Below are 13,810 nucleotides of genomic sequence, written 5' to 3'. Positions count from 1 at the left end.
GAACGATCTCCCCAGTGATTGGTGAGACTGGAGGCGGGATTAGATGTCATCAGCACTCCCATTCGGAGAGCATGCTGTCCATTTGGTGTCGTACGGGGAGGGGTTTGAGAAGAGCTGATCGTTGATTGGGTGGATGGGCGGGAAAAGCCGGAGGCTCGGACCCCACACCGCGGCGATTGGCTCACTGGTAGGCGGGCCTAGGGGCGTCAGAGGCGGTGTCTGGGGAGGCGGTGGCTCCAGAGATGGCAGTGAGCGAGAGGAGGGGGCTCGGCCGCGGGAGACCCGGCGAGTGGGGCCAGTGGCCACTTCTACTGCTGCTGCTGGGCGGCTGCTCGGGGCGCATCCACCGGCTGTCGCTCACGGTGAGTCCGCCGCGCGGCAGCCTGGGGCGGGGGGGCGCCGCCGTGTCGCGGAGAAGCCCCTGGCTTGGAGTGGTCTCGTCCTACCTCCCCCGCTCCTGCCGCGGGGTGGAGCGGCCCGACGCCCCCCGCTTCCGGACCCGAGTGGTCGCGTCCGAGCATCCCCCTCTCGTCCTCCAGGTGGAGTTGCCGGGCCGGCCGCGCTGGGGTCGTGCCCCTCCCATCGGAGGCGGGGCCTCCCTCCGGGGACCCCAGACTTTTAATGCTTTGAATTCTTGAGATGACTTCGGGGCGTAGCGCCACTCGGGGGAGCCTCTGCGTTCTAGAATGGGGTCCTTGGGCCCCTGGGGCCCTGGGTGCTCAGTGGAAACCCCACCATGCTAGACTCAGCTGGAATCTGCACATTTTTGCAATATTGAGGGCCAGGCACACCGAGCCGAGAGCCTGCTCTTCGGGGGGCTTTCACCTCGTGGGAGGGACTCCAGGCTTTCTCTTCAGTAGCCTGAGGACCCGGGGCCGCCCTGGTCCAGCCTGGAGCGGGTCTGGGTCTCGGCCTCCAGGGAGGCCCTCTCAGCCTCTCCTGCCTCCTTTGGGACCTGCCCTTTGAAAAGCAAAAGCGTGCCAGCGGGGGGCTGAAGCCTTTCGGGAAACCTCTTGTCAGGCAGGCCCCTGGCGGGAAGAAGTCTGAGGTCGCTTTGCCTCGTTGGTCTCCCTGCAGGGGGAGAAGCGCGCAGACATCCAGCTGAACAGCTTCGGCTTCTACACCAATGGCTCCTTAGAGGTGGAGCTGAGCCTCCTGCGGCTGGGCCTCCAGAAGGGAGAAAAGACCCCCCTGGTGAGCGACTTTGGGGAATTTGCTGGAGGAAGTTGAGGTGTATAAACTTAGGAACACACACTCCCCCACCCCCAGATTCACATCCTAAATCTGACTCTCAGCACGTGATGTTGGGCGAATATTGGCTTCTCTGAGCCTCTGTTTCCCCATCTGTAACAGGAGATAATACCTCACGCCCTGTCATGCACTATGCGCTAGGCACTGAGCTCAGACTTCACTGGAGAGCGTGCCGGGAACTAGGCAGCCCCAGTTCCTGCAGTGAACATGAGCAACCAGCAGTTACTGAACACCCACTCAGCACTGGGTACTATGCAAAGCAATTTCCATGAGTCAGTTTCCTCCTAATCACCTCTCAGGGATGCAGTGAAAATGTGACCCAGGTAAACCCAATTTTGCAGGTTTTGCGCACAGGCTCAGGGGCATATGGTTTGCTCACAGTCACAGAACCTGGATGCCAGCCCAAGTGTGCTGGATTCCAGAGCGCAGGCCTGGGAGCCATGGCCATTTTAAATGGGGGTGCAGCGGGGAGGGAGGACAAGGTGGCTAGGTCCAGAAGACCAGCAAAGAGCTCCCTGAGGAAGTGACATCCAGGTTGAGTGGCCCTGGCTGGCCAGGAGATAAAGGAATAGGACTGCGGAAGGCAGGATGGGTCGTTGGAAAATTCGGTGAGTGAATGTGGGATGAAGTACATAGTGAGTTCAGTAAATTAAAGGTTATGTTTCTGTTGCACTTGAAAGAAGTGGCTTGGGGAGTCCCTGCCGGAGTCCCTCGCATTCTCCCCTTTTCTTTCTACCTGCCAGGTGGGGTTCAGTCTGACCCGGGTTCCATCTGGCAGCATTCGATCCTACTCAGTGAGTGTGAATGATGGGTGGGGAGTGAGGCGGGGCAGTGGGAGGGAGGGAAGGTGTGTCCTCTGCATCTGGAACCCCAAGACTCCAGTTTTTTCCCAGAGCAGGAAGGAGAAGAAAGACTCCCTTGCGTGGGTGGGTGGGGAGGGGGCAGGGGGCGCTGGGTGGGTGGAAGGCAGTAACCAAGACCCCCTCTTACCACTACTCAGACCCGTAACCCCCTGGACTGTCCTCTCCACAAAAATAGCAGCAACCTCCTGGTTCTCTTCCTCATCGACACCAAAGATCTTCGGTGAGTTGGGGAGCCAGGGGGACCCAGAGAGTGTCACTGTGTGTCCCTGGGTGTGATGCCCACGTGAGCTAGGAGGTGGAATGAGAAGTCAGCTGGGAACAGCCTTGATGCCCTTAGGAAGAAGCTTCTTGATTTTTAATATCATGTTCAAGCCTTATTTGATCACGGAGCGGAGGGAGAGGAAAGGAGGGTGGGGTGCTCGGGGTCATTGTGGTGTCAGGGCAGAAGATCCAGACACAGAGGGTAAGAATCGTTCGTACATGGTGCTTCCTTTGTGCCCTGCAAGCCTCACAGGTGTTCCTTACAGATTCCTTGTGTCTTTAGTCTCCCCATTCCACGGATGGCAAAAGTGGGACCCAAGGACTAGGATTTGGAACCAGGCAGGTCTGCAGCAGCATCCTGTTGCTCCTCTGTCTATACAGTGTTCTCTTTTTAAACAAGTGTTTTCTTTTTAAATAATGCACTAAAGTAGAGTGAGTCAGCCTCATGGGAAACGATCACTGTGGTGCAAACAGCCATCTTGATGGGTGGCGGCCCAGTGCTGCAATTTTGTGACTTCTGATTCAGCACAACACCGGCCCCCAAACAGGACACCCGGAGGGCCCAGGGGTTCTTGAAGCCATCTCACAGCCTGTGTGCCTGGTCCTAGCATGCAGCTTCCCAGCCTCATTCTTCCTGTCCCACCCTCACCCCAGGGTCCAGGTGCGAAAGTATGGGGCACAGAAGAAGCTGTTTATCTTTCCCGGGCTCCTCCCTGAAACACCCTCTGAACCAGAGCTCCCCAAGCCAGCACACACAGTCACCCCCAAAGTGGACAGTGGTGAGTCAGGTGGGCTGCGGTGCAGGAAGGGGTGGGCGGGGCAGGGTTGCTCTACCTTCTCCCCCACCACCCCAGTTTCCTGCTGTCTGTCCATCTCTAAACTCACATGTCCCCCACAGGGACCACCGTGGATCTCAGCAAGGCCAAGTCAAAGCCCACGGTGTCTCAAGGAGCCCAGCAGGTTCGGGGCAGCCAGGTGGGAGGGAGGAGCCCAGCCTGGGGCTGACTGATGCTAGAAAGAGGTGTCTGTCCCCTCAGGGGCTCAGTGGGGAAGACAAGGAGCTGGTGTTGAGCCTGAGCCATTTCAACAACTCCTACAACTTCAGTGTGAGTGTCTGTGTGTGCCCCCGGCCTCACCCCTCCCCAGAACTAGAGCTCCCCCCCCCCCCAAGCTAAAGCCTCCTCTCCCCTCCCCTGCCCAGTTCCATGTGGTGATTGGATCTAGGGCTGAGGAAGGCCAGTACAACCTCAACTTCCACAACTGCTACAACTCAATGCCAGGACAAGAGCAGCCATTTGACATCACGGTGAGTGGAGAGGAGGGCCCGCAGGGCTAACTGCGGACCAGGTACTCCGTGGACCAGGTGCCTGCCAGTGGCAGGTACATCCCGGAGCGCTCCCTGTGAGCCACATGCACCACGCTGAGTAGCTTCTTCAGGCCCTCCCTGCAGCCACGCTGTGAAGTGAAAGCAGGCATGCTGGCTTGGGAGGCTGAGGCCTAGAGTTGCCTAGCTGGACAGTGGGAGGCTTGGACGCCAACAGCTCTGCCGGTCCAGGGCCTCTCTGCAAACCCCATCACCACCACTGCCCCATTCCCAGGTGATGATCCGGGAGAAGAACCCCGAGGGCTTTCTGTCTGCCGCGGAAATCCCCCTTTTCAAGCTCTACATGGTCATGTCTGCCTGCTTCCTGGCTGCCGGCGTCTTCTGGGTGTCTTTCCTCTGCAAGAACACGTAATACCCTTGCCCCTGGGGAACCCCATCCGCCCCCATCAGACCTCCCCATCCATGCCTCTGACTTATAACCCTCTCCACCCACCTCTGTTTCTAACCCCCCACCCCCACCCCCAGGCACAACGTCTTCAAGATCCACTGGCTCATGGCGGCCCTGGCCTTCACCAAGAGCGTCTCCCTGCTTTTCCACAGTGTGAGAGCCTTGGGCCAGGGAGCAGGAGGGGGCAGCCTGGGTCCCTGGGTTTAGGAAGACGCTGCTACATGCCACTCCCCATGTCTTTGCAAACCCAGACCTCGGGTGTTCCATTTGTCCAGCCAACCTCCTTTCCATCCATGTTATTGTGTGGCCAGCTGCCCACCCACTTGACGTCTGCCTGTCCTCTTTCCAGCTGTGACGCGCCTCCTGTCTGACGGTCTCACTGTCTGCCCATCCAGCTGTGACCTTCCTTCCTCTGTAGCTGCCTCGACTGTTCATCCCTCGGTCCAGCCATTGTTCTGGCCCTCACTGTCCATTTCTGAGTCCACCTGCCATCCTGATTATAGCAGTCAGTTCATTCCGCTGACCATGACTGCCAGTGATTGTCCCTGTTCCTAAACCACTCCCTCCCACCCATCCGTCCTCCTGACCATCCATCTGTCCACCTCTAGATCAACTACTACTTCATCAACAGCCAGGGCCACCCCATCGAAGGCCTCGCTGTCATGCACTACATCACACACCTGTGAGTGCCCTTCTCTCCGGGCAGGTGGGGGGCAGGCGGGCGGGGAGATGGCTTCCCTGTCTCAACAGACGCCCTCCCCCCAGGCTCAAGGGCGCCCTGCTCTTCATCACCATCGCCTTGATCGGCTCCGGCTGGGCATTCATCAAATATGTGCTGTCAGACAAGGAGAAGAAGATCTTTGGCATTGTGATCCCACTGCAGGTGCTTACGGAGTCCCCAGGTGTGTGGGAATGCAGGCTCTCAAGGCACTGCCCCACCCACCCTGCCCCCTCCGCAGGTCCTGGCCAACGTGGCCTACATCGTCATCGAGTCCGGCGAGGAGGGTGCCAGCGACTACGGGCTCTGGAAGGAGATCCTCTTCCTGGTGGATCTTGTCTGCTGCGGCGCCATCCTCTTCCCCGTGGTCTGGTGAGGATCCTGACCCCCGCAGTCCCCCCAAGTGTGGGCGGGGTCCATGCTGACCGCCCTGTGTACCCCCCACCCCGCTGCAGGTCCATCCGGCATCTCCAGGACGCATCTGGCACTGATGGGAAAGGTAAGGTTCTAGGGAGCAAGGGACCCCCTGGGATACCTCCATGCAACCTCGGTCTCCTCAGACACTTCCATCCACCCTCTCCCTCAGGCGCCCCTGTCTGTGCTCCCCTTGGTTGCCCCCTCCCTCCTCTCTCCCTCTCCTGACTTCCTGCCTCTTGGACACAATGTCTTTTTTGTCCCCAGCCCTCCCCCAACCTTCTCCCCTTCCTCCTGCTTCCCGTGACCCCAACTCTCTGTCTCCACCCCTAGTAGCAGTAAATCTGGCCAAGCTGAAGCTGTTCAGGCATTACTACGTCATGGTAGGAACCCCATTTTCACTCGTGGTGGGAGCATTGCCTGGGTGTGGGAGAGGACAGTTACCCCTTGGCACCCCCACCATAGCCCTCCACCTGCTGTCTCTGGCCCTGCCCTTCTGCCCAGGACCGGGGCCCCACCCTCCGCCTTCCCTGCAGTCAGGGGCCCCTGCCCGCCCTGTCCCCGCAGGTCATCTGCTACGTCTACTTCACGCGGATCATCGCCATTCTCCTGCGTGTGGCCGTGCCCTTCCAGTGGCAGTGGCTGTGCCAGGTGAAACAGGGACCCGGGTGGAGTGAGGGGGTGGCCAGACCATGGAGGTGGGGTGCGGGTGTGTGCTAATGCTCCTGCTCTGCCCCTCCGCCCCCAGCTCTTGGTGGAGGGCTCCACTCTGGCCTTCTTCGTGCTCACGGGCTACAAGTTCCAGCCGGCGCGGGACAACCCGTACTTGCAGCTGCCCCAGGAGGACGAAGAGGATGTGCAGATGGAGCAAGTGTGAGTCCTGGGCCGGGCCGGGTGGGGCCTGCGCAGCTGTGGGGGTGGTCCCGGCACCCCTCAGCTCCTGGAACGCCTCCTTACTGTGTACCTCTAGAATGACCGATTCTGGGTTCCGGGAAGGCCTGTCCAAAGTCAACAAAACAGCCAGCGGACGGGAGCTGTTGTGATCATCCCCCGACCCGGGGCCGCCCTGCTTCGCCTGCCTTTGTCCTCTTCTCACACACACGCCATGCTCCAGCTCCTCTCCCCAAGCGTGTGGGGAGCGAGAGGGTGCCTGTGTGCATATGGCGTCCAGCCCCCCGGGACCTGAGTTCTGGAACCCATTCAGGAGAAGACTGAAGTCCCCTCCCTCGTGGCAGCCCGGGGGCCACCCCCGACCTCAGTTGTACAATAATGACCACTCGTTTTGCTACCTGGCTTTCTTGCCTTTCTGGGAGTTGGGATAGAACAGGTGGTGTTTGCAGTTTGGGAACCTGCATTCGCGACGGGGGAGGGGTGTACGGTGTCCATTGCGCTACAAGTTCAATAAATATCAATGGAGAAACTGCTGGATGTGGGCCCTATGCCAGGTGCTAAGGACAGCAGTGACCAAGACCTCCCCAGTCCCAGCGCTCGAGCGGCTCACACTGGAGATGGGTCACAGGCAGTTCCAGCACAGGGCCACCTGGCAGAGGTGCGGGGCATGCCGGGCTCTGGCCTAGCCTGGGAAGTCAGTGAAGGTGAATAGAGAAGGGGGTTGGTGGGACCATGTATGTCCAAAGGGAGAGCGGCATAAAAATGCTGACTAGGAGACTCACAGTGGCTTAGGCTGGAGAGTATAAGCGTAACACAGCGATTGTGGTATGCCATGCCCTGTTCTAAAGCACTGGTTAAAAAAAACAAAGCTGATGTTCAGAGGGCCTAAGTAACTTGCCCACGATCACACGGCTGTGAGTTAGCCGGAGGCCTGGCCATACAACACTGGCCTGTGTGCACTGCCTCTGCAGCCGGACTCCCTGGGACCACGCCTTGTCCCTGTTTACTGTGCCCCTGGATAAGGAAACTGACCTCACTGTCTTTTCACATGGCAAATGGGGGCCTCATAAGATCAGAGTATCTCACACGTGAGCACGGATGCCCATGGCTCAGCACAGCGCCCAGCAACACAGCCTGACCTTCCACAGACTGTCCTGAGCCTTGAGGAGTGACCTCAGATTGGAGACACGTGTGCATGCCTTTGAGCAGACTCCCAAGATGCATTGTCCCCCCACCCCACATTTCAGCTGGAGGACCCGGGATCCATTTTGGCACTGTGAAAAAAACTGCTGGGCCACAGGCATGGACACGGTAAGGAATTTGGCTGGGGTCAGCATATATCATGCAAGCAGAAGTGATTCAACAGGCCCAGATGAATAAATAGCCCAGCCGGAAGAAGAAGGAAGTGGGGAGACATTGCAGACTGAGGAAGTTGTGCGAGCAAGGCAGGAGCCCAGAATGGCCCTCTGCAGGGCTGGCTGGAGCAAGTGCAGGAAACAGAAACCTAAAGACAGGCAGACGCGCTTGGTCTTCATGCTGGGACCCAAGGCACCAAGCAAAAAAACAGGGAGGTCACGGCCGTACCGGGTCCATGTTGTATTCCTTACACTTGCCATGGTCAGCGGACATCCCCAAAGATGTCCATGTGTTAGTGGGCAGAATGAGGAGGACCCCAGGACCCCAAAACCTGCTCTAAATGGGTTCTGCCACCTGCCACAAAAAGAGAAAACATTTAGTGTGTAAAACTTTCAATAGAAAAGAACTTTAATACAGTTAGTGTGCAATAGAGGGAAAGAAAATACAGTATCCAAATAAAACTCCCAAAGTTACCCATCCCCTTGTGGATAAATGCCCAGGCAAACAGGGTTGGCCCAAAGCAGGACCACTGAGCCCCAAAAGCTTGCCACGAGTCTAAGGCCCCATCGGGTGAGGACCCATAGGAAAGGGACAAAAGGGGCCAGGCAAGTCTGCAAGGAAAGGAGCGAAATCAAAATCCAAGTCAAGATAAAGGCTGCCATGGTCAGCTTCCCCACAGGTCTCTCACCCACGTCTGTCTTTCAAGTATCCCCTTCCACGTCCCTCAAGTCCCTGGGCAAGTCCAAGGCTGAGGAGTAAGCACAGCTTCTTCGACTATCTCTGCTCCATGTGCCTCCTCCAGTCCTCTCTGCTTCCCTGCCTTCTCTCTCAGGTCCTTTTCCCAGTTTTTTCCAGCTTCTGATCGCTGCTCAGCTCCGCCTTCCCATGGGTGGTGCAGGGAACCTGGAACCTCCCCTTTCTGTGCCTGTCACACCGTTATACCTGTCCCAGTCCCTAGAACCTCTGCATTTTGCAGCTGTGATAAAGTTAAGGATCTTGAGGTGGAAAGGTTATCCTGGATTATCTAGGGGGACCCAATGTCATCACAAGGGTCCTTAAAGAGGAAGGGGGGGGGGTCAGAGTCAGAAAGGGAGAAGTGACAATGGAAACCGAGGTTAGAGTCCCATGGAATACAGGTGGCCTCTAGACACTAGGAAGGGCAAGAAAACATTCACCCTATAGCCCCTGAAGGAACACAGCCCTGCAGACACCTTGATTTCAGGCGGACGCCCTCCAGAGCTGCAAGATAGCAAGTAGGTGTTCTGAGCCAAGCTTGTCATTTGTGGCAGCACCCATAGGAAACACATAGCATGAACTCGGGCCCTGCTACCTGGGCTCAACTCCCAACAGCTCTTACCAGCCAGAAGACCTTGGGCAAGTGGCCTAGCCCTGGTCTTTAAAGTGGAGACAGTCGTGGTGCCTGTGGCAGGGAGAATAATGGAAACGCATGAGACAGGACACGGCCTCGCACGGGCTCAAGATCATTAGCACACGCTCACGTCCAGGCGCGCGTGGCTTCGCGACAGGCACACGTGCTGAGAAACGCATCATTTGGCCATTTCATCCTGCGAACATCAGAGAGGGTAACAGCTCAAACCTGGATGGTCCAGCTCACTACACACCTGGGCTCCACGGTGCCGCCTATTGGGGCCCCCGGTTGTATGTGGGTCTGACACTGCTGGGAAGGTCAAGTAATGTGTGACTGACGCATTGTCATTGCACAAGGACTGCGAGGAACAGTCCCAGCGGTCCTGGGGCCTGGAAGAGGTGGGTCTGTAGTAGGGAGGCCAGGGGCTGCAGCGGGTAGAGAAGGGACAGCCTGGCAGAGGCCCCCCAGAGCTGGTGAGTGCTAGACACGGAAAGGAGGAAGCGGCACCGCGGCTTGGAAGTCTGACAGGGGCTGGCATCCAGGGAAGGCTGGCGGGAAGAAGGCAGGTGTTAGTAAAAACAAGAATACATTTCGTGCACTGGGAGCGCTCGCTGCGTGCAAAGCGCCCACTGAGCGTTCTGCTTGCTCGATGCTTTTCCCTCTAGTCCCGAAGGCGGGTTTGGTGACAGTGAACGTCCACTTTAGAGAGCAAGGGTGAGGCTGGAAGAAGGCAGACCTGAAAGCCAAGCCTCGGTTCCCTTTGTCCTGCTGGGGTGCATGTGTGAGGGGGGGTTCCTCATGTCCAGGCCTCTGCTGAGTGTGTGCAAGGGGGGTGGAGGGAAGGGGCCAGGTCAAGGTTACCTTTCAGTTAATGAGTAATGAATCTGGGGGAGAAGGGAAACCCAGGCAGCCTGAAAGGGGGGGTGGGAGGAGGGAGCTGACTGTGCGTCGCAGAAACAAGTTCCCAGAAGGCAGTGTGGTGAGGACCCTGGAACTGAAGGGCGAGGTGGGAGAGAGGCGCCCCAGCTGCTCTCAGGCCTGGCGGTGCCTCTGTGAGGAAAAGATGGGGGGTAGGCTGCACCCAGGTCCTACCCACCCAGAAATAATCATCTTTCCCCTTGTTCTCTCCTCGCTCTCTAGCTAGAATTGCCAGGTAAAATAGAGGACACCCTGTTAAATGTGAATTTCAGATAAACACTCTACTAGCACACCTTTGTCCTGATGCTTGATACACTTGGCATCAGCCCAGGTAAACAGATCTCCCTCCCTCCGGGGCCAGGATGCTGGGCCAGGTGATCCAGACAACTGCAAGCACCCTAGCTCCCTTCATTGTCGAAACAGCAGGAATTATTCTCAGTCCCATTGCTCAGCTAGACTGACCGAGGCCCCGGAATCGAAGGACCAAGCCCTGTATGGAGACGGCAGGAATTGTTCTCATCAGAGCCTAATGTTTAAAGCTGTCATGAATCCAGGAAATGGTTTTTTGAGGGGTGAGAGGGAGGAAAATAGAGGAAGTAATGAAGGGTTGGGGGATCTTAGCAGGCACCTTCACACATTTCAGAAACTGAACCCTGATTCTGGAGAATAAGCTGGTGTTTGCATACTCCTCCTCCTTAAAAAAAAAAGAAGGGTGTCGCAATCAAAAGTAGACAGAGGCCAGGTTTGTTCTGTTTCCCCACGCCTCCCCTACTATCGCCCAGGGACACAGCCAGGAAGAGTGTGGCTTACAGGAAATCAGAGCAAGCTCCCATTAACCCCTTCCACGGGCCAGGGGCTCCCCGCCTACACACCAGTCTTGCCTCCTGCACCTGGGCTTCACCTGCTCCCCCAGATGCTCAACCTCGCTGGGAACTGGGAGAGAAGCAAAATAAAATGACATTGGGGCAAAACTCCAAGCTGCCCAAGCCTGGAGGGAAAATGACGATTTTACTCAGGGCTGTGAGTATGTAAATCAATATAACTGTGGACCGGAATCCATGGATATCTAGAAAGATTGCTAATGCAGGGAACTTTGAACCAGGGTCATGTCCTCTCATCGCTTAAGTGTCGCTTAAGTTAACCCCGTTGTAGATGAAGAACCTGAAGTTCAGAGTGGTTTATCAGCAGCGTACCCAAAATTCACCACCAGTAAGTGTCCAAGCTGGAAGAAGAGACAGGGTCAAGATTCTTCCCTGAGGAGAGCAGGGCTTGTGGCGATGGAGGTTTATCCATTGGCAGAGGATCATGTAGTAGGAGGCAGTTGCAATAAGAATGAAATTCATGCACTAATATGAAACAACTCTCAGGTACATTGTTTATGAAAAAGCAAGATGTCACCCAGGGAAACCAGGAAGGGTGCACCCATATTTGCTTTTAAAACCTGTAGGTGGTTGTAAATGCATCCATCTCTGAAAAGAAACTCAAGATTTGTTTATATGGTCCTGCCTGAGACCTGGCTAACTGGCTGTATCCACTCATGTACCTGTTAGATGTTGAACCGTATGAATATACTGCCTATTCATGCACACAGATTAAACTATAATTTATAATAAAAATATACTAAGGTAGCAATGGGAACTTTCATCAGTGATGACATTTGTTAACCACCATAGCCACTCAGGCATCCTGGCAAGGGTAGATGAAGGGAGATCCAGGCTCCCCTTGGCCTGGAAAACATGCTGGATAGTGAACTCCTGTGCATACATTAAAGCCCAGATGAAATGTCCCCTCCTCCAAGAAACCTTCCCTGATGGCCCAAGAAGCAGAGTTTTTCTTCTCCACTGAGGAAAACACCATTCCATGGAGCTAGGAGTGTCAGCACTAGACTGGACTCCCAAACCCAGCGTGGCAGACTCTGGAAGTGGGACTCTGGCCACCAGCATACAGATGAACTCATAGAAAGGGTTGGGCTAACAAATGCACAAACAAAAGTGAGTTGGAAGGCAGATATATTGGGTGGGGGTGGGGGTTTCTCTGAACTTCAGTGTCCCTCCATTACAAAGTGGGTAGAACAGGGAAAGGCCCCTGTAAACCAGGTGGCCATGACCTCAGGGTAGGGCACAATTGTGCTCGCATGTTGCAGAAGGACATGCCCTTAGGTTTCTTGCCCCAGGACGTGCTGGCCCCAGGGATTGAAAAATGTAGGAAACAGTATTGAGAAATCTGGGGCAGCCCCAGAGGGGGGGAAGAGGCTGTGCAGAGCTGAGGGTTGGGCTGAGGGTTGGGTGTGGGGGAGCCATATAAAGGCAGTTCCAACTGGCTCTGCTCACTCCTCCCCATCCTCTCCTTTGTCCCTCTGTCCCTCTCCCTCACTGTCCCTGCACCATGGGGCCTGCCTCAGGTGCCAGCCTGCTGCTGCTTCTACTGAACTGTCTCCCCCTGGCCCAGGGAGATCCCATGTGAGTACTCTAGATCCCACCCCAAACAAAGCCACTTTGGAGGTGGCAGGGTATAGGTAGGTCCCCGCTAATTCAGGGTGTATTTGGGTGTCTGTGGGTGCAGAGGTTAATAGGTTGGAAAGTTAATACATTGGGGCTGCCTGTGAGTTCCAGTGTTGATGAGCTGGGTGTTTGTGAACGTCACATATTGTGAGAGGAAGGGAGAGTGGATGTTTATACAACCGGTCTGTAGACTTAGGGTGTTTGTGGCGTTCACACCACACGCTGGAGAGGTTTGAAGTCTCAGAGGTATGGATGGACCTTACAGGATTTGGGAGTTTGCAGTTTCAGGATTTATGGGTTTCAGTGTTCATGGGTTTACAGATTTAATTTATGTTGGCTCAGGGTGGGAGCAGATTTGGTTGTACTTATAAGTCTGGAGTGCTAGAGGTCTAGGGTGTTTGTGGATTTGGGGTTTAGAGGTTTAGTGCATTTGAGTCCAAGTATGTAAATTTGGAGGTATATGAACGGACTTGGGGGTTTAGGTGATTGTGGCTTTGGAAATCTAGAGACTTAGGGGAGTTGCTGGTTCTGGCTTTGAGGTTCAGGGTTGAATGTCACACGTCATTGGATCCCGGCCAGGGCCAGAGGCTGGGCAGCTTGAATTAGCGAGGGCTGGAATCTCAGGGGTCCTCGGGATGACTGTTGCACCTCCATGCCTCCCACTGGCAGGTACTCCATCATCACCCCAAACATCCTGAGGCTGGAGAATGAGGAGATGATGGTGCTAGAAGCTCACGACGTGCAAGGGGACATTCCTGTCACGGTCACCATCCACGACTTTCCAGCCAAGAGGCAAGTGTTGTCCAGTGAGAAAACCGTGCTGACAAACGCCAATGGTCACCTGGCCACAGTCACCATCAAGGTAGGTGCCCACCGCAGGCCGGCCTCAAGGACCACCCCCAAGGACCACCCCCTCTGTCTAACTCTTCACCCCAAAGCCCCTCCCCGCTCTTGGCCCCTCCCCCGAGGAGCCCGCCCCTTTTATCTGGGTTTCCGCCCATGCCAACCTGCACCTCCCTTATCCCCGCCCCCAAGAGCCCCGCCCTCTTAGCCCCGCCCCTACAGGGCCCCACCTCTTCCGAGCCCCTCCCGCCCATGACCACCTCCCATTCTGAATCTCCGTGGCTTTCTGAGCTCCTCCCTCTCCACATCCCCCCCTGTTTCTGAGGCCCCACACCTGCCAGAGCCCCTCCCATATCTCATGCTGCGTTTTCTCTGAGCTCCATCTCTCTCTGAGGCTCCTCCCCAAATTCAACCCCCTCCCCTGCTAGGCCCTTCCCTCTGTAAGTCTAATTTCCTTCTGGGGTCCCTTCCCCTTCTGAGCTCTCCCGTCCTCTGAGCCCCCTCTCTGCTTCCCTAGTCCCATCTCTGATCCCTACCTTGTCTCTTGCTCTTGCTCCTGCTCTCAAGACCACTTGTCTCCCCAAATCTGAGCAAACCAAGGGGCCCAGGGAGGATGGGTAGACTCCGTTGGAAGGAGGAGCAGGCCTGGACCT

At 56.2% G+C, this 13,810-nt stretch overlaps 2 protein-coding genes across 7 annotated transcripts in view; both read left to right on the top strand.

Moving 5' to 3' along the window:
• Positions 1–242: 242 nt before the first annotated feature.
• GPR108 (G protein-coupled receptor 108) lies at positions 243–6,452 on the top strand (the record flags this gene model as incomplete). Of its 6 annotated transcripts, XM_084250441.1 has the most annotated exons (18): positions 243–362; positions 1,078–1,194; positions 1,995–2,045; positions 2,252–2,334; positions 3,030–3,154; positions 3,274–3,335; positions 3,413–3,481; positions 3,577–3,681; positions 3,974–4,107; positions 4,225–4,300; positions 4,756–4,829; positions 4,913–5,030; positions 5,107–5,237; positions 5,321–5,364; positions 5,613–5,662; positions 5,847–5,930; positions 6,028–6,152; positions 6,250–6,452. In XM_084250441.1, the coding sequence occupies 18 exons, from the start codon at positions 243–245 to the stop codon at positions 6,320–6,322; spliced, it is 1,641 nt and encodes a 546-aa protein (XP_084106567.1). In that variant the 3' UTR covers positions 6,323–6,452. The 6 variants fall into 6 exon arrangements, with proteins under 6 accessions (XP_084106567.1, XP_084106571.1, XP_084106568.1 ...); XM_084250445.1 differs by lacking the exon at positions 3,274–3,335 and having other exon boundaries at positions 3,030–3,173; positions 3,391–3,481; positions 6,085–6,152; XM_084250442.1 differs by lacking the exon at positions 3,274–3,335 and having other exon boundaries at positions 3,030–3,173; positions 3,391–3,481.
• Positions 6,453–12,198: 5,746 nt separating this feature from the next.
• Positions 12,199–13,810, top strand: part of C3 (complement C3) — a gene marked incomplete at its 5' end in the record, with an annotated part of 32,988 nt that continues 31,376 nt past the window's right edge. The window contains 2 exons of the mRNA XM_084249661.1: positions 12,199–12,272; positions 12,984–13,176. Coding sequence (XP_084105787.1) covers positions 12,199–12,272; positions 12,984–13,176 — 267 coding nt within the window. The remainder of the gene's footprint in view (positions 12,273–12,983; positions 13,177–13,810) is intronic.

The sequence above is a fragment of the Talpa europaea genome (genome assembly GCF_964194135.1).
Source record: "Talpa europaea genome assembly, chromosome: 12".
NCBI classification, from domain to species: domain Eukaryota; kingdom Metazoa; phylum Chordata; class Mammalia; order Eulipotyphla; family Talpidae; genus Talpa; species Talpa europaea.
Note: the sequence above shows the minus strand (reverse complement) of the source record. Positions and strands in the feature narration are given on the sequence as shown.